This window comes from Staurois parvus, unplaced genomic scaffold (assembly GCF_062004578.1).
Source record: "Staurois parvus isolate SC_StPar_1 unplaced genomic scaffold, SC_StPar_1.0 ptg001147l, whole genome shotgun sequence".
Taxonomy (NCBI): domain Eukaryota; kingdom Metazoa; phylum Chordata; class Amphibia; order Anura; family Ranidae; genus Staurois; species Staurois parvus.
The window spans coordinates 122323-148017 of record NW_028318943.1 but is presented as its reverse complement, the minus strand read 5'-3'; the positions used below and the strand labels follow the sequence as shown (position 1 = coordinate 148017).

At 43.1% G+C, this 25695-nt stretch overlaps 1 protein-coding gene across 1 annotated transcript in view; it reads right to left on the bottom strand.

Moving 5' to 3' along the window:
• Positions 1–25695, bottom strand: part of MARCHF4 (membrane associated ring-CH-type finger 4) — a 135780-nt gene that overhangs the window by 44553 nt on the left and 65532 nt on the right. The window contains exons 2-3 of the mRNA XM_089659321.1: positions 14539–14700; positions 8969–9161 (exon numbers count right to left, since the gene is read on the bottom strand). Coding sequence (XP_089515447.1) covers positions 8969–9161; positions 14539–14700 — 355 coding nt within the window. The remainder of the gene's footprint in view (positions 1–8968; positions 9162–14538; positions 14701–25695) is intronic.

Genomic DNA, 25695 nt, shown 5'->3' with positions numbered 1-25695 from the left:
GAAAAGAAGAATGAAAAGAAGAAGAAGAAGAATGAAAAGAAGAAGAAGAAGAAGAGGAATGAAAAGAAGAATGAGAAGAAGAATGAAAAGAAGAAGAAGAAGAAGAAGAATGAAAAGAAGAATGAAAAAAAGAAGAAGAAGAATGAAAAGAAGAAGAAGAAGAATGAAAAGAAGAATGAAAAGAAGAATGAAAAGAAGAAGAAGAATGAAAAGAAGAAGAAGAAGAATGAAAAGAAGAATGAAAAGAAGAAGAAGAAGAATGAAAAGAAGAATGAAAAGAAGAAGAAGAAGAATGAAAAGAAGAATGAAAAGAAGAAGAAGAAGAATGAAAAGAAGAGGAAGAAGAAGAATGAAAAGAAGAATGAAAAGAAGAAGAAGAAGAATGAAAAGAAGAAGAAGAATGAAAAGAAGAATGAAAAGAAGAAGAAGAATGAAAAGAAGAAGAAGAAGAAGAATGAAAAGAAGAATGAAGAAGAAGAATGAAAAGAAGAATGAAAAGAAGAAGAAGAAGAATGAAAAGAAGAATGAAAAGAAGAAGAAGAAGAAGAATGAAAAGAAGAAGAATGAAAAGAAGAAGAAGAATGAAAAGAAGAATGAAAAGAAGAAGAAGAAGAATGAAAAGAAGAATGAAAAGAAGAAGAAGAAGAATGAAAAGAAGAAGAATGAAAAGAAGAATGAAAAGAAGAAGAAGAAGAAGAATGAAAAGAAGAAGAAGAATGAAAAGAAGAAGAAGAAGAATGAAAAGAAGAATGAAAAGAAGAATGAAAAGAAGAGGAAGAAGAATGAAAAGAAGAAGAAGAATGAAAAGAAGAATGAGAAGAAGAAGAAGAATGAAAAGAAGAAGAAGAAGAATGAAAAGAAGAAGAAGAAGAATGAAAAGAAGAAGAAGAATGAAAAGAAGAAGAAGAAGAATGAAAAGAAGAAGAAGAATGAAAAGAAGAAGAAGAAGAAGAATGAAAAGAAGAAGAAGAAGAAGAAGAAGAAGAATGAAAAGAAGAAGAATGAAAAGAAGAAGAATGAAAAGAAGAAGAATGAAAAGAAGAAGAATGAAAAGAAGAAGAATGAAAAGAAGAAGAAGAATGAAAAGAAGAATGAAAAGAAGAATGAAAAGAAGAAGAAGAAGAAGAATGAAAAGAAGAAGAAGAAGAATGAAAAGAAGAAGAAGAATGAAAAGAAGAATGAAAAGAAGAAGAAGAAGAATGAAAAGAAGAATGAAAAGAAGAAGAAGAAGAATGAAAAGAAGAAGAAGAAGAATGAAAAGAAGAATGAAAAGAAGAAGAAGAGAGATGAAAAGAAGAATGAAAAGAAGAAGAAGAAGACTGAAAAGAAGAATGAAAAGAAGAAGAAGAAGACTGAAAAGAAGAAGAAGAAGAATGAAAAGAAGAATGAAAAGAAGAAGAATGAAAAGAAGAAGAAGAATGAAAAGAAGAATGAAAAGAAGAATGAAAAGAAGAAGAATGAAAAGAAGAATGAAAAGAAGAAGAAGAAGAAGAATGAAAAGAAGAAGAAGAAGAATGAAAAGAAGAAGAAGAATGAAAAGAAGAATGAAAAGAAGAAGAAGAAGAATGAAAAGAAGAAGAAGAAGAATGAAAAGAAGAATGAAAAGAAGAAGAAGAGAGATGAAAAGAAGAATGAAAAGAAGAAGAAGAAGACTGAAAAGAAGAAGAAGAAGAATGAAAAGAAGAATGAAAAGAAGAAGAATGAAAAGAAGAGGAAGAATGAAAAGAAGAAGAAGAAGAAGAATGAAAAGAAGAAGAATTAAAGTACAGCAAAAAGTGTCCCTGCAGAGAGCTCCGCTATTTCTGACAGTTCTCTGACAGTTCCTTCACATTTACAGCGGTTGAAACATTGTATCTATTTATTTCCGAATAAAAACATCTGTATCCTAAATGGAAACAAATAGATACAATGTTTCAACCGCTGTAAATGAACTGTCAGAACTGTCAGAAATAGCGGAGCTCTCTGCAGTGACACTTTTGCCGGCTGATCGGGAAAAATTTGATTCGTGCACCCGAAGTTTGCTAAAATTCGGATTCGATGCGAATCGAATTTTTCCTGATATTCGAAACGAATTCCACTTCGCCAAGTTCGATTCGCTCATCTCTAGTTGCAACTGCAAGACTTTTCATATAGAATAAAATAGCGGACTGGAATTCTTCTTCTTTTTCTTCTTCTTTTTCTTCTTCTAATTTTCTTCTCCTTTTTTTTCTTCTTCTTGCAGGTCACGGCTCATGCGCAGATTTTTTATCAGTAAAACGATCGCCCGATGTGCCCATCATTGCCGGGAAAATCGGCCGATCGTCAAAATCAGCCACGAATTTTCCAACTTTACCGATAAAAATAATGTGCCAAAACCCTGAAAAACCGCCAACCAATTAACCCACTAACGGTGCAAAAAATTGCCCGATTTTCGAACCGTCTATGGCCTGCGTTAGGCCCTCCGCATCTGCGTTCCTGTGCGACTGCCATGCAACGGAGCGGTGCGATCACACCAAAAATAGTGCATGCTCTACTTTCTAAAAATGCACTGCACCAAATCGCATGGTATTGTGGCAACATGCTGTCCAGTGCAGGCAGATGCACCGCATTTGCGACCTGCATTTGGGATGTCGTTAGGACTATATTGACACCCCCAGTAAATCGCACACCCAGTGCCTTTTGAACACGGTGCAGGAAATGCGAGTGGAACACACTGCGTTTTAGTGTCGGGCCCTTAGGTCCTGTTCACATCAGAACTCACGTCCCCGCATGCTTTTTTTTTTTTTTATTGAGGGAGTGTTTTGGAATGTTTCCGCTCGTCGCACATAGGGAAGCCCGTTCCATTGAAGGGGCTGCCCTACGCACAATAGACACCCAAAAGAAGATCTAAATTTTTTGGGGAGCGTACCGCGTTTATTTACTGCGTATTTTGGTGCATTCGCAGTGCGACAAGACGCACACCTGCTACCTGTGCTTGGGGTACCATTAACAATTTTTTTTTTTTTTGATGGTTGATTTTTTTTTTCATTATGGTTGAACTGGGTGGACTTTTGTCTTTTTTCAGCCAGACTATTTTTTTTTTTTATTTCAGGTACTTATATAGCGCCGTCAATTTTCGCAGCACTTTACATATATATTGTACATTCACATCAGTCCCTAACCCTCAAGGGGTGTACAATCTAAGGTCCCTAACCCTCAAGGGGTGTACAATCTAAGGTCCCTAACCCTCAAGGGGCGTACAATCTAAGGTCCCTAACCCTCAAGGGGCGTACAATCTAAGGTCCCTAACCCTCAAGGGGCGTACAATCTAAGGTCCCTAACCCTCAAGGGGTGTACAATCTAAGGTCCCTAACCCTCAAGGAGCGTACAATCTAAGGTACCTAACCCTCAAGGGGTGTACAATCTAAGGTCCCTAACCCTCAAGGGGCGTACAATCTAAGGTCCCTAACCCTCAAGGGGCGTACAATCTAAGGTCCCTAACCCTCAAGGGGCGTACAATCTAAGGTCCCTAACCCTCAAGGGGTGTACAATCTAAGGTCCCTAACCCTCAAGCGGCGTACAATCTAAGGTACCTAACCCTCAAGGGGTGTACAATCTAAGGTCCCTAACCCTCAAGGGGTGTACAATCTAAGGTCCCTAACCCTCAAGGGGCGTACAATCTAAGGTCCCTAACCCTCAAGGGGTGTACAATCTAAGGTCCCTAACTTACATTCATACATACACATACTAGGGACAATTTAGACAGGAGCTAATTCACCTACCATCATGTCTTTGGAGTGTGGGAGGAAACCAGAGTTCCCGGAGGAAACCCACACAGGCACAGGGAGAACATGCAAACTCCAGGCAGGTGGTGCCGTGGTTGGGATTCGAACCAACGACCCGAGTACTGCCAGGCAGAAGTGCTAACCTCCTTGATTGTAAGCTCGAAAGAGCAGGGCCCTCAAACCCCTCGTGTATCGCATTGTATTGGTATTGTTCTGTCACATGTTCTGTCCCCTCTGTAATGTACAGCGCTGAGCGAACTATTGGCGCTTTATAAATACTGTATAATAATACTGTAGTTAATGGAACTGCAATGGAAGTGCAATTCGTGTTTGCAGCACATTTCCGAAACGTGCGTCAAAGCGCGTGTTTTTTGTGCGGCTTGTTACGCGTTCAGAAATGCGCGGATGTGAACGAGCCCTTAGGCTAGCTTCACACCTCTGCAGTTTGCATTTGATCTGTTTCTGCAGTGCGTTTTTGCACTTGTGTTTTTGCTGCGTTTTGATTGAATTTTTTATTTATTTTTTGTCCTTGTTGCTAGGCAGATTTAAAAGGCGAAATGCATCAAAAACGCACTACATGCTTTTCTGCAGCGATTCCATTGAAGGCTATAGAGCCAAAAAACGCACATTTTTGCGTTTAAAAAAAGTCCCTGACACTTTCCAAAAAAGGCAGCGGCTGAAAACGCAAGAGATGTGAACCTGTCCCATAGGAAATCATGTTAAACGGACTGTAGTGCGTTTGTGCAAACGCTGCGGAAAACGCTTAGGGGGGAACCTGGGGTTAGAGCTGCAAGTCTCCTCCAACTCACTTGTGAAATCCTCAGTTACGTTGGTTGGAGATTGTCGATCGAACTAAAGACAGATTTCTCACTTCAGTGACTGCCCTGTCCATGGCTGATGTCACAGAGCGGAGGTGGCTCACGTCTCCCCTTTGGCAACGATGATTCATGTAGCAGAAGCCCCGTTCTGGCAGACTAGGACAACGCACTCCACAAAGCGCGGTAGGAGGGGCGGAGGGGATCATTCCGGCAAGTAATCGCCGAGCCTCCTGCTGTTCCCTTCTCCTGCAGATGGGATGACGTCAACACAATGACAAACTTGGAGGGTGTGCGCCCGATTTTACGGCACTTTCTGTCTCATTGACTTGCAGGGGCATTAGTCGGCTCCATGGGCCTCGCAGAGGCTGTTCCAGAGGCCGTCGGCTGCCATTGCCCGGTTTGGAAGGTGGAATTACGAGTTTGGGATGCGGCGTGATAGAAATGTCTTTTTACTGAGCAATTTCATAAATGACTGGTGCGGAAAATGGCAGCGCGGTCTGTAAACGTTCACACACATGTTTTATTAAAGCTGCACTCCATGCAGATTACTACTATATAGTAAAAGCATTTATATGCTGCTGACAGTGTTTACATATTATTCCTACGCAGCAGACCCTGAACCCAAGGAGCTAACAATCCTTATCTCACATGAAGGAAGGAAAGAAGGAAGGAGGGAAGGAAGGAAGGAGGGGAAGAAAGGAAGGAAGGAGGGGAAGAAGGAAGGAAGGAGGGAAAGAAAGGAAGGAAGGAGGGGAAGAAGGAAGGAAGGAGGGAAAGAAAGGAAGGAAGGAGGGAAAGGAAGGAAGGAAGGAGGGGAAGAAGGAAGGAAGGAGGGAAAGAAAGGAAGGAAGGAGGGGAAGAAGGAAGGAAGGAGGGGAAGGAAGGAAGGAAGGAGGGAAAGGAAGGAAGGAAGGAGGGGAAGAAGGAAGGAAGGAGGGGAAGAAGGAAGGAAGGAGGGAAAGAAAGGAAGGAAGGAGGGGAAGAAGGAAGGAAGGAGGGGAAGAAGGAAGGAAGGAGGGGAAGAAGGAAGGAAGGAGGGGAAGAAGGAAGGAAGGAGGGGAAGAAGGAAGGAAGGAGGGGAAGAAGGAAGGAAGGAAGGAGGGGAAGAAGGAAGGAAGGAGGGAAGGAGGGGAAGAAGGAAGGAAGGAGGGAAGGAGGGGAAGAAGGAAGGAAGGAGGGAAGGAGGGGAAGAACGAAGGAAGGAAGGAGGGAAAGAAGGAAGGAGGGGAAGAAGGGAAAGAAGGAAGGAGGGGAAGAAGGAAGGAAGGAGGGAAAGAAGGAAGGAAGGAGGGAGGGAAAGAAGGAAGGAAGGAAGGAAGGAAGGAAAGAGGGGAAGAAGGAAGGAAGGAGGGAAAGAGGGGAAGAAGGAAGGAAGGAGGGAAAGAAGGAAGGAAGGAAGGAGAGAAAGAAAGAAAGAGAAAAAGAAAGAAAAGAGTGAAAAAGAAAGAGAAAGAAAAGAAAGAAAGAAGGAAGGAAGGAGGGAAAAAAGGAAGGAAGGAAGGAGAGAAAGAAGGAAGGAGGGAAAGAAAGAAAGAAGTAGGGGGGAGAGAAGACACAAGGCTGGTGGGGAGTGTGGGCGGGGCAGACACAGGAGGAGTGGGCGGACTGACAACTCATGGGGCCCCCAGACAATAGGGGATCATGGGGCCCCTGTATCCTTACCCAAACTCAAAAAAGCCTATGAAAAAGGTACCAGGGGCATCTCATGGGGCCCCCTACTGTCCCCGGGACCTCGGGCAATGCCCGAGTTTTCAAATGGTCAGTCCGCCCCTGGCAGGAGGAGGAGGCGCAGAACCAGCTTTCTCTCTCCTCTCCTGCATGTGGGGGGGACTGTCAGTGGCCCCCAGGGGGAGTATACAGGAGCCCAGGGACGCCTGGATAGGAGGGGTGGTAGGCGGCACATAGAGGAACCGATCTGCGCATTTCTCTCCTGCCGCTGCCAAATGCCTCAAGGAGGGAGAGGAGGAGAAGCAGGCATTCAGTGGCTGCAGGACAGAAATGCTTGGCCCGGTTCCTCTATGTGCCGTCCACTGCCCCTCCTATCCAGGCGGCCCCGGCCCACCGAGCAAATGCCCGGTGTGTCTTATGGCCAGTCCAGGCCTGATACTAGGAGCCAATTATCCTACCAGCATGTCTAAGATTGCTCTGTATTTGGCTCCATCCATCTTCCCATCAACTCTGACCAGCTTCCCTGTCCCTGCTGAAGAAAAGCATCCCCACCACATGATGCTGCCACCACCATATTTCACGGTGGGGATGGTGTGTTCAGGGTGATGTGCAGTATTAGTTTTCCCCCACACACAATGTTTTTCTTTTAGGCCAAAAAGTTCCATTTCGGTCTCCTCTGACCAGAGCCCCTTCTTCTACATGTTTGCTGTGTCCCCCACATGGCTTCTCACAGACTGCTAACGGGACTTCTTATGGCTTTCCTCCAACAATGGCTTTCTTCTTGCCACTCTTCCATAAAGGCCAGATTTGTGGAGTGCACGACTAATAGTTGTCCTGTGGACAGATTCCCCCACCTGAGCTGTGGATCTCTGCAGCTCCTCCACAGTTCCCATGGGCCTCTTGGCTGCTTCTTTGATGAATGCTCTCCTTGCCCGGCCTGTCAGTTTAGGTGGACGGCCATGTCTTGTAGGCTTGCAGTTGTGCCGTACTCTTCCCATTTTCAGATGTTGGATTGTACAGTTCTCCGTGAGATGGGCAAAGCTTGGATTAATTTGTTATAACCTAACCCTGCTTTAAACTTCTCCACAACTTTATCCCTGTCCTGTCTGATGTGTTCCTTGGCCTTCATGATGCTGTTTGTTCATGAATGTTCTCTAACAAACCTCTGAGGGCTTCACAGAACAGCTGTATTTATACTGAGATCGCATGACACACAGGGGGACTCTATTTACTAATTAGGTGACTTCTGAAGGCAATTGGTTCCACTAGATTTTAGTTAGGGGTATCAGACTAAAGGGGGCTGAATACAAATGCCGCCACACTTTTCCGATTTTTATTTGTAAAAAATGTTGAAAACCATTTCTCATTTCCCTTCCACTTCACAATTATGTGCCACTTTGTGTTGGTCTATCACATCCAATCCCAATAAAATACATTCACGTTTTTGGTTGTAACATGACAACATGGGGAACATTTCAAGGGGTATGAATACTTTTTCAAGGCGCTGTATTTAACTGCTTCCGTGCCACCCTTTAGCAGAAATACTGCTACAGGGTGGCACGGGTACACAAAATCACATTCATATATACGTGATTTTGCAGTTGCAGGTAGGGGGTGCTCGCCCTACCCGCACCGCCATTCACAGCCACGGCTGTCAATCACTGGGTCCCGGCTGGTGATTCCCCACCTAGTGATTGCCAAGTATTATCAACGGGGGAGAGAACTGTATGTAAACAATACAGATCTCTACCTTGTCAGCTCCTGCACACTGCTTTGTATGGCTCTGCATAGCAGTGTGCTTACAGTGTAAAGCACAGCACACAGTTAACCCTTTGATCGCCCCAGATGTTAACACCTTCCGGCCCGGTATCATTAGTACAGTGTCTGTGCTTTTTATAAGCACTCATCACTGTATGGGTGTCACTGGGGATGTCAGTGACACCAATTTAGTTCTCCCCCACCAGGGGCGGAGTGACAACTCATGGGGCCCCCGGGCAATAGGGGATCATGGGGCCCCTGTGTCCTTGCCCAAACTCAAAAAAGCCTATGAAAAAGGTACCAGGGGCATCTCATGGGGCCCCCTACTGACCCCGGGCCCTCAGGCAGTGCCCGTGTTTCTAAATGGTCAGTCCGCCCCTGTCCCCCACTGACAGAATGCCCGCCACAGTCTCTCTATAAGTCACTGATCGCCGCCATTACTAGTGAAAAAAAAAAACCATTTGTAGACGCTATAACTTTCATGTAAACCAATTAATTTACACGTATTGGTTTTTTTTCAGCAAAGACATGGAGCAGAATACATTTTGGACAAAATTTATGCCGAAATTTAAATTTTTAAATTTTTAACTGGACATGTTTAATAGCAAAAAGTCAAAAATGTAGTTTTTTTCTCAAAATTGACGGTCTTTTTTTTGTTTATAGCGCAAAAAATGAAAAACACAGAGAGGATCAATACCAACAAAAGAAAGCTCAATTCGTGGGAAAAAAAGGATGGAAATTTCATTTGGGTGCAGTGTTGCATGACCGCGCAATTGTCCGTTAAAGTAACGCAGCGCCGTATGGCAAATAATGGCCTGGTCAGGAAGAGGGGGGAAGTAAAAATATGAAATAAAAAAAACCTGATGGGGGATTCTATTGGCTGCCTGCAGTGGGTGGGTGGAGCTGTGACCCAAGGAGCTGACAATTGATCAGGCGTGGCTCTGCTGTTATAGATGTGGGACGCAGTGGGTGTGGTCTCACCTATACAGACGATGTCCATGAAGCCGTACATTCCGTAGCAGATCTGGAAGAGCAGGTCCTGCCGCTGCCACTTCGCCGACGGGCTGAACGTTGACCAGATGAGCCATGAGATGCTGGCGATGAGGAAGAGGGAGCCCAGGATGGCCGCTGCGATCTGCACCTTCTCTATGACTGTCAAGGAGATGGCTTGCCACTGCAGGGGAGAATATTATCACGGTTACTGCTTTGTACTCACATGGCGCCAACATATACCACGGCGCATTCGCTATGCAGGGAAAAAAAACCAAAACAACATACGATCCATCCACTGTCAGCGGGGGGTCAACACTTGTGCAACGCCAAAGTTGCACGACTTTGGGGTGCAACTTTGGTGCAACTTTGATGCAATTTTAAGGCTCCGTTCACACTTGTGCGACTTCAAAGCCGTGCGACTTGCACTGCGACTTCACAGTGCGACTTTCATGCGACTTTGACTTTTTTTTTGTATTAACAATTGATTTTCACACATAAATACAACTTTGATTTTGAATTTGCAGGACTTTGGTGTACCACGCCAAAGTTGCACAACTTTGGAGTGCAACTTTGATGCAACTTTAAGGCTCCATTCACACTTGTGCGACTTCAAAGTCGTGCGATTTGCACCGTGACTTTACAGTGCAACTTTCATGTGACTTCGATGCAACTGTGGATGAGTGCGACTTTGGCGCGCCTGCGGCCTTGACCAAGGATGATTGTTTCTGCGGCACAAAGTCGCACATAAGTCACATGTACAACCTTCAGGTGTGACTTTAATGCAACTTTGAAGGGTTTACATTAACCACCTCCCGTCCAGCCGTTGTGTATAAATGGCCTCCCCGCACCCTGCTTGTGCGTGCTTCCTGGGAGCTGTGTACTCAGTGGAACACCGTTCGTCGGACGGGACCTCTGTGCGAGGTCCCGATCATGTGATCACTGATTGGCCAATCAGTGATCACATGCAGAGTAGTATGCAAGGTGTCACTTCTGACATCATTGCTTACTACCTGTGAAATCTGTGAATGATCACAGAGATCACATGGTACAGGGCCATTCACAACAGCCTTGTACCATGTGACAAGCTGTGACCAATCACAGCTCACACAGTATTTCTCAATGGCTGCAAGAATGCAGCCAGAGAGAAGGAGAAATTATTGCTTTTACAGCCTTTATAGATGTAAAAGCAATCAGTGTGAAAAAAAAATCTTCATCACCCCCCACAAGTAGTACAGTGTCACCATGGTGACAGTGTACTGCTAGGGAGACAGTATGTAAAAAAATAAATAAATAAAAAATAATATAAAAAAATTTAAAAAAATGTAAAAAAAAATGTTTAAAAATTATAATTTTTGGTTATAAACTAATTAGGGTTATTTTTTTTTTACAAAAAATATAACGGAATAAATTTTGGCCAAGATTTATGATGAAATACTATTTATTTGCAAAATTTTATAAGAAAAACACCTTTTTTCAAAAATTTGGGACTTTTTAATTTACATAGCAAAAAAAAAAATAAAAATCCCAGTGGTGAATAAATACCACCAAAATAAAGCTTTATCTGTCTCAAAAAAAATGCAAAAAAATTCATATGGGTACAGTGTCGCATGACCGCGCAATTGTCATTCAAAGTGTGATAGCGCTGAAAGCTGAAAATTGGTCTGGACAGGAAGTGGGGGGGGGGGGGGGAAGTGTCCGGACTGGAAGTGGTTAAAGTCTATGGCCCTCGAGTCGCATGAAAGTCAGACAGAAGTAGTGCATGAACTACTTTGAAGTCTCAGAGATATGAAGGGTAGTCATTGGGAAACATGGGGGGGGGGGCGATTTGCCGTGCAAGTTTGGACCCCAAAGTCGCATGACAAGTTGTATAAGTGTGAATGGAGCCTAACGCAACTTTGGACGACTGCGACTCGGATACGACTTTGGCTTCCATTAATGATAATGTAAAACTGTTGCATGTGTAACATTCAGGTGCGACTTTCATACAACTTTAGAGGGTTTTCATTGCAGTCCATGGCACTCAAGTTGCATGAACTACATTGAAGTTGCAGAGATATGGAGGGTACCAGGGGTGGACTGACATCTCATGGGGCCCCCGGGCAATAGGGGATCATGGGGCCCCTGTGTCCTTGCCCAAACTCAAAAAAGCCTATGAAAAAGGTATCCAGGGGCATCTCATGGGTCCCCCTACTGACCCTGAGCCCTCGGGCAGTGCTTGAGTTTCCAAATGGTCAGTTCGCCCCTGTGCCAAACTCAAAGGATCTGGAATGGATGGAGGGAGGGATGATGAGTCATTGGTTGCTAAGGACACAGCAGCCAGCTCCTTAGCAACCAGCTAAACGCCAGTGAAATGCTGGTACGCAAAAGGGAAAAACGCTGGGAAAAAAAAATGCTCATATTGACTACACGCTTTTCCAGTGCTTCTTGTAGCTTTTGTGTGCCTGGAGCCTGATAAGGTATTATCTGGGTTTGCAAAGGTTTCTGTTGCGCACAACATGAGTGATATCCTTTGCAGTCATATCGGCGCAGTTCTGACTTGGTCGGATCCGCATCGATTTCTAAAGTAGTCCATGCACGTCTTTTGGTGCGATTTGCATCAGACATCTTGCAAATCACACCTGAAATCGGCATGTCATCCGACTTTGAAATCGTGCGACTTCACTGTCATGCAGGCCATAGACGGGTCGAAAACCAGCCGTTTTTTCTAAAAAAAAATTTAAAAATCGGTCGTTCGATCCGCCAATACGGTGTTTACCACCACTGTATAAAAAAAATCGGACGATTTTCGTCTGGTCTACGGCCGGCATTTAATCCCATAATTACTTCTGTTCCTGCAGAGAGCTCCGCTATTATATTTTATATGAAAAGTCTTGCGGTTGTATCCATTTGTATCCATTTTGGATACAGATGTTTTTATTCGGATACAAATGGATACATTGTTGCAACCGCAAGACTTTTCATATAAAATATAATAGCGGACTGGAATTCTTTTTATTTTTCTTTCTTTTCTCCTTCTTCCAGGTCACGGTTCATGCGCAAATTTTTTATCTGTAAAACGATCGCCCGATGTGTCCATCATTTCCGGGAAAATCGACCGATCATCCAAATTGGCCGCAAATTTTCCAACTTTACTGATAAAAAATGTGCCAAAACCCCGAAATACGGCCGACCAATTAACCCACTAACGGTGTGAAAATCGGCTGATTTTTGACCCGTCTATGGCCTGCATAAGTCGCACAGTTTCAAAGTCAGGCTTGATGTGAACGGAGCCTTAGGCCGGCCATACATGGGTCGAAAATCGACCGATTTTTTGTACAAACATCAGCCCTAAGAATAATTGCCCGATTTTCGCTCTGTTAGTGGGTCAATGGCAGCGGCAGATTTTCACTCTGTTAGTGGGGTCAATGGCACCGGCAGATTTTTGCTCTGTTATTGGGGTCAATTGCACCGGCAGATTTTTGCTCTGTTATTGGGGTCAATGGCATCGGCCGATTTTCGCTCTGTTAGTGGGTCAATGGCAACGGCTGATTTTCGCTCTGTTAGTGGGGTCAATGGCACTGGCCGATTTTCGCTCTGTTAGTGGGGTCAATGGCACTGGCCGATTTTCGCTCTGTTAGTGGGTCAATGGCAACGGCCGATTTTCGCTCTGTTAGTGGGTCAATTGCACCGGCCGATTTTCGCTCTGTTAGTGGGGTCAATGGCACCGGCAGATTTTTGCTCTGTTAGTGGGGTCAATTGCACCGGCCGATTTTCGCTCTGTTAGTGGGGTCAATGGCACCGGCAGATTTTCGCTCTGTTAGTGGGGTCAATTGCACCGGCCGATTTTCGCTCTGTTAGTGGGTCAATTGCACCGGACGATTTTTGCTCCGTTTAGTGGGGTCAATGGCATCGGACGATTTTTGCTCTGTTAGTGGGTCAATGGTACCGGCAGATTTTCGCTCTGTTAGTGGGGTCAATTGCACCGGACGATTTTTGCTCTGTTAGTGGGGTCAATGGCACTGGCAGATTTTCGCTCTGTTAGTGGGGTCAATGGCACTGGCAGATTTTCGCTCTGTTAGTGGGGTCAATGGCACTGGCAGATTTTCGCTCTGTTAGTGGGGTCAATGGCACCGGCCGATTTTCGCTCTTTTAGTGGGTCAATTGCACCGGACGATTTTTGCTCCGTTTAGTGGGGTCAATGGCATCGGACGATTTTTGCTCTGTTAGTGGGTCAATGGTACCGGCAGATTTTCGCTCTGTTAGTGGGGTCAATTGCACCGGCCGATTTTCGCTCTGTTAGTGGGTCAATTGCACCGGACGATTTTTGCTCCGTTTAGTGGGGTCAATGGCATCGGACGATTTTTGCTCTGTTAGTGGGTCAATGGTACCGGCAGATTTTCGCTCTGTTAGTGGGGTCAATTGCACCGGACGATTTTTGCTCTGTTAGTGGGGTCAATGGCACTGGCAGATTTTCGCTCTGTTAGTGGGGTCAATGGCACTGGCAGATTTTCGCTCTGTTAGTGGGGTCAATGGCACTGGCAGATTTTCGCTCTGTTAGTGGGGTCAATGGCACCGGCCGATTTTCGCTCTTTTAGTGGGTCAATTGCACCGGACGATTTTTGCTCCGTTTAGTGGGGTCAATGGCATCGGACGATTTTTGCTCTGTTAGTGGGTCAATGGTACCGGCAGATTTTCGCTCTGTTAGTGGGGTCAATTGCACCGGACGATTTTTGCTCTGTTAGTGGGGTCAATGGCACTGGCAGATTTTCGCTCTGTTAGTGGGGTCAATGGCACTGGCAGATTTTCGCTCTGTTAGTGGGGTCAATGGCACCGGCCGATTTTCGCTCTTTTAGTGGGTCAATTGCACCGGACGATTTTTGCTCCGTTTAGTGGGGTCAATGGCATCGGACGATTTTTGCTCTGTTAGTGGGTCAATGGTACCGACCGATTTTCGGTCTTTTAGTGGGTCAATGGCACTGGACGATTTTTGCTCTGTTAGTGGGTCAATGGCACCGGACGATTTTCGCTCTGTTAGTGGGGTCAATGGCACCGGCCGATTTTTGCTCTTTTAGTGGGGTCAATGGCACCGGCCGATTCTTGCTCTTTTAGTGGGTCAATGGCGCCGACCGATTTTCGCTCTGTTGGTGGGTCAATGGCACTGGCTGATTTTTGTAGTTCCTTCCCTTTTCGGTGATCGGGCATGTTGGAAAATTCGTGAAAAACGACCAATGTTTGACTCAATGATGGTCAAATCGTACGATCGTTTTTCCAAAAATAATCTGCACATGAGCCGTGACCTGGAAGGAACAGAAGTTTTGCCTGCTATATGGGGTGAACTTTATGACTCGGTCGGCCGATTTTCGAAATCAATGATGGCGCCATCGGATTACCGAGCGAACTACGTTTCCTATTTTTGGAGGAAAAATCGTTCAGAATCAAAGTCATGTATGGCCCGCATTAGAGTACACGAGTATATAACCCTCGCCCCTTACAGTGTGGAGGCAGCCAGCTGCAAGGGAGGATTTGTACTTTCCCTGGACTCAGAGGTCATGGGCTCATCGATCGATGGTGGGACCTACCTTTACCTGAAGAGGGTTTTTTGTGCTTATGGCAATCACGTGGTACTTGTAGTAACACAGCTCACAGCTCCAGGACCCACGCTCGCTGATCCACTTGATAAGACAGGGCTGGTGCGTGCAGCGTACAGATCCGTCGCAGCGGCAAGGACTCAGCAGCTCCCCCTGCAGGAATCAAACATATACAACACAATGACACCAGGTCACATGACCTCAGAGGCAGAACAGTCATTTGCTATAAAGTCTAAGTGCCAGATCATGCCGGTGCGACCTGAAATCGCATCTAATGAATGTGAGTCCGGGGTTCACACTGACGCGGTGCAGAATTTGCACCGGTTTCTGTGCGATTTCCGCACCGCATCATAATCGCTCCCCATTCGTGCGAACCGCTGCGGGTGTGTACTTTAAGTTATCAACACCCCAAAATAGGTTTGCAAAATGTGGTGCGATGTGCAGAATTGGATCGCATGGGTGTTCACCAACCGGGGACAAAAAAAGGGTCCTGCACTATTTTGGTGCAGATGTGGTGCGATTTGAGCCATACAGAATGTAGAATAATTAACCCCTAACCTTAAAAAAGTTTGATAAATTATTATTACTAATAATAATAATTATTATTATTATTATGATAATAATATTAAATAAACACCCAAACAAAAAAAATACATTATTATTATTATTATTATTAATAATAATAATAAATTATTGGTATTATGATTTTGTTACTTTTTGGTTTTCCGGGTTTAGGTGTTTATTTTTTTTATAATAATAACAATAATTTGTATTATTATTATTATTTATAATAATAATTTGTTTTATTATTATTATAAAAAAAAAATATCTAAACCCGGAAAACCATTTTTAATAATAATAATAATAATAATAATAATAATAATAATAATATTAATAAATTATTCGTATTATGATTTTATTACTTTTTGGTTTTCCGGGTTTAGGTGTTTTTTTTTTTTATAATAATAACAACAATAATAATAATTTGTATTATTATTATTATTATTATTATTAATAATAATAATAATTTGTATTATTATTATTATAAAAAAATAAACATCTAAACCCGGAAAACCATTATTAATAATAATAATAATAATAATAATAAATGAACAAATAAATGTAAAATAAAAACACAAATAAATAAAAATAATCATAAATAAATACTTGTAATAATAAATTTATAATAATAAACCCATAACCTTAACCCCCTAAAAACTAAAAAAAGTAATAAAATCATAATACCAATAATTTAATATTATTATTAATAATACTAATAATAATAATAACTATTATTATTTTATTATATATATATATATATATATATATATATATATATATATATATATTTTTTTTTTTTTTTTTTTTTCTTTAAAGGGTAAGGGGGTTAAAGTTAGGGGTTAATTATTATCCTATTGTACAGCGCTGAGCAAACCCTTTGGCGCTATATAAACTCGTAGTAATAATAATAATTTATTTATTATTACATAGTATTTATTTACGATTATTTTTATTTACTTCTGTATTTATCTTACATTTATTTATTCATTATTATTATTATTTATATTATTATCATCACCCTAACCCTAACAAAATAAATAACTAAATAAATAAGAAGAAAATAATAAAATACTTACCCCAACCCAAACTCTGACCCCTAATCCTAACCCTAACCTACCCTTTACTCTAACCCCTTACCCTAACAAAAAAAACAAAATAATAATAAATTAATCATAATAATAATAATAATTAAAAAAAACCTAAAAGCTGATGGAAAAACTAAAAAAACTGAAAAACTTAGCAACAAATTATGCAACAGATGATATTTTTCTCTATTGGCTAATAAAAAAAATGCCTAAAACGCTGTATGAAAACACATATATGCGCAAAAAATCATGCAAAAAAAATGCAACGCTCATATGTGAATGGAGCCTTAGATCTACCAACACCTGTATCTGTGTGGGGGGCTGGGGCCCATCTGATTTGATAACAATTTAAGTGATTTTTTTTTTAACGCATTTATAGCCAAAATGTTTTTTGTTTGTTTTAGGGTTTGGGTGCAGCCCCGTTCACACGATGAGAATATCGGACGAATCATGGTCAGTTTTTTTTTTCTTTTTGCATGGTAGTCTCATATCGATAATGTAGAGGTGACGAAAGTTTCAAAAATTCTCATTGGACAGAATAAAATTTCACAAGTGATGTCATACATTGTAATGTATTTGGATTGTATTTTCAGATGAAAACTGTACTGATTAAAGGAAAATTATACAATCTGGTAGGCGAGCAAAATTTTCCTGCCCGTCCCTTTGATTAATTTCGGAGGAAAGCTGCGTACTTACGATCTGATTATTGCACGATCGCTTCGAAGGCGCTATTTCTCATACGATTTTCAGATCGCGTGTACTAGGCTTAAAGCGAAGGTTTACTCCTTTTTTATTTTGCTATTCCTTGCTTTATCCTTCATCAACCTAATGATGGCATTTTTAAATAAAACCTTTTTTATTTTGGACCCAATGATGTCATCACTGGGTCTCCATGCTTCTCTATGCAATACTGGCAACTCATGGATGGTGGGAGGGGCTGGCAGGATGCTGTACCTGATGACATCACAGCAACCCACCTCAGTACTCTTCTCAGCCCTGAGGCAAGCAGTGGGCTGGCTCTTGAGAAGCCTTATGTAAATATCAAAATGCCTACTCAATATTGAACCCTACGGACTAAGACTGGGGGGCCATTACAGTTCATGTGTGTAGAAAGGCCGGCCCACCAATACTGCGGGTAATATAGTGTGTATATAATGTTGGGGGAGGGGGGGGGGTTAACTGATCCTCAGGACTAAAATGATTTTTCAAAATGCAAAAAACAGCCCAGGCAGTGAACGGGTTCAAGGCTCAGTCCACCTTTTGAAAATAATAAAAAAATGATGATAATAAACGCACCCATATCAATTAAATTAAAAAAATGTACATTTCTAGATTTTTTGCAGAGCATTGCAACCATGCCTGGTGCATTGTGGGTATACAAGTATACAGAAGATCTCAAGTGTAAGGGAATCTTGTGGTGGTGCCAGCCACCAATGGTTGGCACCAGGCAGGGTGGTCCATAAAAAGGAATAATCCATTACAATCTCATAGTTACACGCCATATATTATAGATTATGTTGCATAGGATTATTTTTATCTAATGTGTTTCTTAGAATAAACTCCACTTTTTCAAGTATTCATAGGAACTCAAGTGCAGAGATGATCTTATGTTGGTACCAGTCACCATCCCATAGTAGATAGTGGTTGGCACCAGGCAGGATGGTCCAAAAGAAGGAATAATCCATTACACTCTCATAGTTACACGCCATATATTATAGATTATCTTGAATATGATCATTTATATCCAACGTGTTTCTCAGAACAAAATCCCCTTTTTCAAGTATTCATAGGAACTCAAGAGTAGAGATGATCGTATGGTGGTGCCAGCTGCCATCCCGTGGTAGACAATGGTTGGCACCAGGCAGGGTGGTCCATAAAAAGGAACAGTCCATTACAATCTCATAGTTACACGCCATATATTTTAGATTATCTTGCATAGGATTATTTTTATCTAATGTGTTTCTTAGAATAAACTCCACTTTTTCAAGTATTCATAGGAACTCAAGTGTAGAGATGATCTTATGGTGGTGCCAGTCACCATCCCATAGTAGATAGTGGTTGGCACCAGGCAGGATGGTCCATAAGAAGGAATAATCCATTACACTCTCATAGTTACACGCCATATATTATAGATTATCTTGAATATGATCATTTATATCCAATGTGTTTCTCAGAACAAAATCCCCTTTTTCAAGTATTCATAGGAACTCAAGAGTAGAGATGATCGTATGGTGGTGCCAGCTGCCATCCCGTGGTACAATGGTAGGCACCAGGCAGGGTGGTCCATAAAAAGGAACAGTCCATTACAATCTCATAGTTAAACTCCACTTTTTCAAGTAAACATAGGAACTCAAGTGCAGAGATGATCTTATGGTGGTGCCAGTCACCATCCCATAGTAGATAGTGGCTGGCACCAGGCAGGATGGTTCATAATCAGGAACAGTCCATTACACTCTCATTATATTAAATATGATCATTTAAGCTAACGCGTTTCTTGGTATAAAATATAATTATTTTTATTGTGTTTCTTAGAACAAAATCTGCTTTTTCATGTATATATAAGAACTCAAGTGTAAAGATAACATTGTGATGGTGCCAGACATCATCCTATGGTAGATAGTGATTGGCTCCAAGCAGGATGTTCTTTATTTTGGACCATCCTGGGGACCCATTTTCCTTCTTACAGGACCATGGACTGTCTTCTCCAGATGCTTCCTGAGATCTGGTGTTTTTTTGACTCAATGGTCAAAGAGTTGCTACAAAATAATCTATTTATGATGTGTTACAATTGATTATCTTTACACTTGATCTACATCTGTGTCCTTATAAAACTGACTTTGTTCCAAGAATCACAATGGATAAAAATCACATGCAGGATAATCAATCATGATGGATATTGATATCCAATTATCGGGTAATTGTTTCTTATGGTTGTTGACCGAGAAGTTTTGTGAATATGAAAAATTATCTTTTTAATGTTTAAAAAGTGAATTTGTTGGTGGTAATATCCAGGCCCCTTTCATGCGGGCTTTTTCCAAGAAAAATTTTGCATCAATTTACATTAGTTTTTCATCAGTTTACATCCGTTTTGCATACGTTTTCATCCCTTTTCGTCCATTTACATCCTTTTTTTCATCTGTTTGCATCTGTTTTTGTCTGTTTACATCCGATTTTTTTCATCCGTTTACATCAGTTTATGTCTGTTTACATCCATGTTTGTCTGTTTACATCCATTTTTTCGTCTGTTTGCATCTGTTTTTGTCTGTTTACATCCGTTTTCTCGTGCATTTGCATCCGTTTTTGTCCTTTTACACCCGTTTTTGTCTGTTTACATCCATGTTTGTCTGTTTACATCCATTTTTTTCACCTGTTTGCATCCGTTTTCGTCTGTTTGCATCCGTTTTTGTCTGTTTGCATCCGTTTTCTCGTGCATTTGCATCCGTTTTTGTCCTTTTACACCCGTTTTTGTCTGTTTACATCCATGTTTGTCTGTTTACATCCATTTTTTCGTCTGTTTGCATCCGTTTTTGTCTGTTTACATCAGTTTTCTCGTCCTTTCGCATCTGTTTTTGTCCTTTTACACCCGTTTTTGTCTGTTTACATCCGTTTTTTCATCCGTTTGCATCCGTTTTTTCCGTTTACATACGCTTTTGTCCATTTACATCCGTTTTTTCATCCGTTTGCATTCTTTTTTGTATGTTTGCATCCGTTTTTTTCATCCGTTTGCATCCGGTTTTGTCCGTTTACATCCGTTTTTTCATCCGTTTGCATCCATTTTTGTCTGTTTACATCCATTTTTTCATCCATTTGCATCCGTTTTTGTCCATTTACATCAGTTTATGTCTGTTCACATCCATGTTTGTCTGTTTACATCAATTTTTTCGTCTGTTTGCATCCGTTTTTGTCTCTTTACATCCGTTTTCTCGTGCATTTGCATCTGTTTTTGTCCTTTTACACCCATTTTTGTCTGTTTACATCCATGTTTGTCTGTTTACATCCATTTTTTTGTCCATTTGCATCCGTTTCTGTCTGTTTACATCCGTTTTTTCGTCCATTTGCATCCTTTTTTTCGTTTACATACGTTTTTGTCCATTTACATAAGTATTTTCATCTGTTTGCATTCGTTTTTGTATGTTTGCATCCATTTTTTCATCCGTTTGCATCCGGTTTTGTCCGTTTACATCCATTTTTTCATCCATTTGCATCTGTTTTTGCCTGTTTACATCCGTTTTTCGTCCTTTTTCATCTGTTTTTGCCTGTTTACATCCATTTTTCGTCCTTTTGCATCCGTTTTTGTCCGTTTACATCCGTTTTACGTCCTTTTGCATCTGTTTTTGCCTGTTTACATCCGTTTTCATCAGTTTTTCGGCCATTCCAGTTTTTTTTAACAGAAGAAAAAAAGGGTTTTCTTCCTTTCAAAATAACGGATGTTACCAGATGCGGACATTAACAGATGTAAACAGATGATCATCCATTTACATCCGTTAGTCCACAGAAATACATGGGTGTCCATTTTTTTTATGGACACCCATAAAAATGAAAAATGGACATACGGAACGTTCGTGTGAAAGGGGCCTCATGTAAGTCATAATTACGCCCCCCCTTTTTTTTGTTTGTTTGTTTTATATAACGTTTATGTTGGGGATATGGACATGCTGAGAGCAAATCATCCCATCTACATTCCACAAGGAAATTGATAAAGTAGTCAAAAAATCCCCTCTACTAGTTCAGCACATGTGCCAGGGTGGATTGCAAATTCAGTATCTAACCAGTGGACTATATTGAGATCGGCTCATTGCTGTTGCCGATGGCTAAATTGCCATGCTGCATGACCGGACGCACACACATCCCACCGCGCAGAACTATTTAGAGCACATGCTTTGCTTACACTGTAAATTCGCATCTGTTACGCAACTGAATCCTGCCGCTGGAACTGGACGGCTACATCCAGGATAATGAGGATTTTACAGCGGCGGCACCTGCTGAACAGCAATCTATCTTCCTGCACACGCTGCAAAATGTGCAAAAGAACATTGTAATCAGAAACGTTCAACCAGCTCGCGGCTCCAAATATCAATTCACAGATTTTAGTTTTTTGTAAAAAGGCTTCCCAGGTGAGGTAAGACGTTCCTTGCTGTGCAGGACCCCTTCCTAATATTTCAACTGATCTCCAGACATATACAGTATATACACTATATTGGCAAAAGTATTTTAGTCTTGAAGATTAGTTAAACCAAACAACCCCCCCAACATTACATACACTATGGTGCCAAAAGTATTGGTCGGCCGGCCTTTCCACACACATGAACTGTAATGGCCCCCCAGTCTTAGTCCGGAGGGTTCAATATTGAGTTGCCCTTTGCAGCTATAACAGCTTCGACTCTTCTGGGAAGGCCGTCCACAAGGTTTAGGAGGGTGTCTATGGGAAGGTTGGACCATTCTTCCAGAAGCACATTTGTCAGGTCAGGCACTGATGTCGGGGGAGGAGGCCTGGCTCGCAGTCTGCGCTCTAATTCATCCCAAAGGTGTTCTATGGGGTTGAGGTCAGGACTCTGTGCAGGACAGTCAGGTTCCTCCACCCCAAACTGGCTCCTCCATGTCTTTATGGACCTTGCTTTGTGCACTGGTGTGCAGTCATGTTGGAACAGGAAGGGGCCATCCCCAAACTCCTCCCACAAAGGTGGGAGCATGAAATTGTCCAATATGTCACCTTAAGAGTTCCCTTCACTGGAACTAGGGGGCCAAGCCCAACCCCTGAAAAACAACCCCCCACCATAATCCCCCCTCCACCAAACTTTACTCCATGTCTTTATGAACCTTGCTTTGTGCACTGGTGGGCAGTCATGTTGGAACAGGAAGGGGCCATCCCCAAACTCTTCCCACAAAGTTGGGAGCATGAAATTGTCCAAAATGTCTTTGAGTTCCCTTCACTGGAACTAGGGGGCCAAGCCCAACCCCTGAAAAACAACCCCACACCATAATCCCCCTCCACCAAACTTTACACTTGGCACAATGCAGTCAGGCAAGTACCATTCTCCTGGCAACCGCCAAACCCAGACACATCCATCAGATTGCCAGACAGAGAAGCATGATTGGTCACTCCAGAGAACACGTCTCCACTGCTCTAGAGTCCAGTGGCGGCATGCTTTACACCACGGCATCCGACGCTTTGCATTGCACTTGGTGATGTAAGGTTTGGATGCAGCTGCTCGGCCATGGAAACCCATTCCATGAAGCTCTCTACGCACTGTTGTTGGGCTAATCTGAAGGTCACACCAAGTTTGGAGGTCTTTAGCTACTGACTCTGCAGACAGTTGGCGACTTCTGCGAACTGTGCGCTTCAGCATGCGCTGACCCCGCTCTGTCATGTGACGTGGCCTACCACTTGGTGGCTGAGTTGCTGTTGTTCCCAGTTGCTTCCACTTTGTTATAATCCCACTAACAGTTGAGCGTGGAATATTTAGTAGCCAGGAAATGTCACGGATGGACTTATTGCACAGGTGACAACCTATCACGGGACCACGCTTGGAGTCACTGAGCTCCTGAGAGCGACCCATTCTTTCCCCAATGTCTGTAGAAGCAGTCTGTATGCCTAGGGGCATATATATATATATATGAAAACACATGTGAAAGGGTTAGTTCACCTTTACAATAAACACTGTAGTGCAATATATGATTAGATTGAATATATGCGACTTTCAAGGTACTAAAATATTTCTAATAATAAAAATAATAGATATATTTTATCCATTGTTACAACAAGAGCATAGCGTTCTGTTTCAAATGCCGTTTTATACATAGACTTTAGACTCAGTCTGTTTGGTCAGTATGGTCACCTGCTGACCTGGCACTCTCTACAGGCAGCTTAACTCTTAATTAAGACACAGAAGTTGAATCCAAAGAAATTTTACTTCAGCTAATGGCAGTACAGAAGATGTTTTTCCAGTGTAAGAAGACCATGACTTCCCTAAACCCTTTCTCTGATACTAACAGTGACTGAGAGAACATGGAAGGAAGAGGGCTGGTCTAACTTAGACTAAACTAACTAGCACTAAACAGGATGGGGAGAACAGGGAGAGAAACATTACCGGTTGCATGCTGTGTGAATATCTCCTTAGCGGTGCACGTTTAGGGGATATTCACTGTACCTACAGGTAAGCCTTAATATAGGCTGACCTGTAGGTACAACTTAAAAAGTGGACTTTACTTCCACTTTAAGAGGCCCCTGTAGGTTAGAAATCATTGTGCGGTGCAAAGAATCTCATCTTTCCTTGAAATTGCACATCTGTAGGCCAACCACAACTTCTACACTGCATTCCATATACTGTACCCTGCGCCATCCTGGATATATATATATATATATATATACAGAGAGAGAGGGAGAAAGAGGGGGGGAAAGGGGGGGGAGATGAGAGAGGGGGGGAAGAGGGAGAGAGGGGGGGAGAGGGGGGGGGGGAGAAGAGAAAGGGAGGGAGAGAGAGCGAAGAGAGAGAGAGGGGGGAGAAGAGAGAGAGAGCAGGGGGAGAGAGGGAGAGAGAGAAGAGATAGAGGGGAGGGAGAGAGAGAGGGAGAGAGAGAAAGAGGGGAGGGAGAGAGAGAAAGAGGGGAGGGAGAGAGAGAGGGAGAGAGAGAAAGAGGGGGGGGAGAGGGAGGGGGGGGAGAGGGAGGGGGGGGAGAGGGAGAGGGGGGGGGAAGAGAGGGAGAGGGGGGGGAAGAGAGGGAGAGAGGGGGGAGGGAGAGAGAGAGGGGGGGGAGAGAGGGTGGAGAAGAGAGGGAGAGAGAGAAAGGGAAAAGAGAGAGGGGGAGGGAGGAGAGAGAGGGAGAGAGAGAGGGGGGAGAAAAGAGGGGGGGGGGCGGAGAAGAGAGGGAGAGAGAGAAAGGGAACAGAGAGAGGGGGAGAGAGGGAGAAGAGAGAGAGGGGGGGGGAGAGAGGGGAGAGAGAGGGGGGGGAAGAGAGAGAGAGATGGTGTCAGTCAGTAGGGCAGTGACCGGTGTCAGTAGTCCCTTTCTCTACAGCCTCAGCTATACTGGACCATGAATAAATAGGACACAGGAACCATGAATTATCAGTGGACAGAGGAGTGATCGGTACAGATCACTCACTGTGTTCATTCAGAAAAGGAATGTAATTTACTGGCCCCTTCCCCAGCTCTCCATCCTCGATCCCCCTGTGTCTCTGCAGCAACCTGAGAGAGTGGAAGGAAGCTGCTGTTGGAAAAAAGGTCACACATGGAGGTGCTAGGAAGCAGGGGAAATCTGCGCCACAGAGGGAGATTAGGGTGTGCCCAGGCACACCCGGCACACCCCCTGCGCACACCTATGATCCTGGATATAAGCCAAGACAGATGGAGCGCTGAGGAAGCTCAAAGCAATCATGTCATCAAGTCACATGTCCCGACCTGGACTCCCAGCATGCAACCTGCACCCTCTCCCTTCCCCATTTAACCACATACTATGCTCTTGTTCACATGACCCTCCCCCCCCCCGCCAGTCCAGGTCAGGCATGCTGCTTTATGCATGGCATTCTGGGATATGGAGTTTGGGGGGTTTAACTAAACTTCAGAGCTAAAATGATTTTTTTTTTAAAAAGTGTTCAAAAAACACGAAAAAGACTCCGGCAAAGAAAGGGTTGAGATTCAATGCTCCTGCTACTGACCGCTGGGGTCTGGGGGTGCACAGCAAGTACCACAGGGGCCACAGGTTGGGAACTAGGGCTTTAAATCCAAGCCTTAACACCCCCCCCCCCAGTACTCCTGACACCGGGGGGGGGGTCTGTGCCTGAGATTTCGGCACAATGGTTGCGGCTGTGATTCGCTGAGATCTCCCCGGCAGGCACACCAGTGAACCAGAAGAGAGAAGAGCGCTCATCCTGACAGGCAGACCGCGGGCGACGGGCCTATACTTATTCCGGCGACTTACTCCAGGTAATTTTTGCTTATTTGCAGCAATAAAAAATTGACATTTATTTCAGTCCACGGGTAGGTGGCTCCGAGAGAAATAGGTCAGACCAGGAGGGATCACAATGAGAGTGCAACCGCACTATGAAGGGTGACAGGATAACCTGACAGGATGAGGAAAGGCCGACCAAAGGAACTGAGCTGAGACGCGATAGACTAATGAGAAGTACAGAAAGACCTGCCAGACAGAGAACTGCATTCATTTTCATGGCTTATAGATATATACAGTAGGTTCGAAAAAAGAATAGCATTGCTATAGGGCGGTAGTCTCCAAACTGCAGCCCGAGGGCACTATTTCATCTACTGGTAACCAATAATGGGAAAAAATTCCCCCCACTGACACCAATGATGGGGCAAAATTCCCCCCACTGACACCAATGATGGGGCACTATTCCTCCCACTGACGCTAATGATGGGGCACTATTCCTCCCACTGACACCAATGATGGGGCACTATTCCTCCCACTGATATCAATGATGGGGTACTATTCCTCCCACTGACACCAATGATGGGGTACTATTCCTCCCACTGACACCAATGATGGG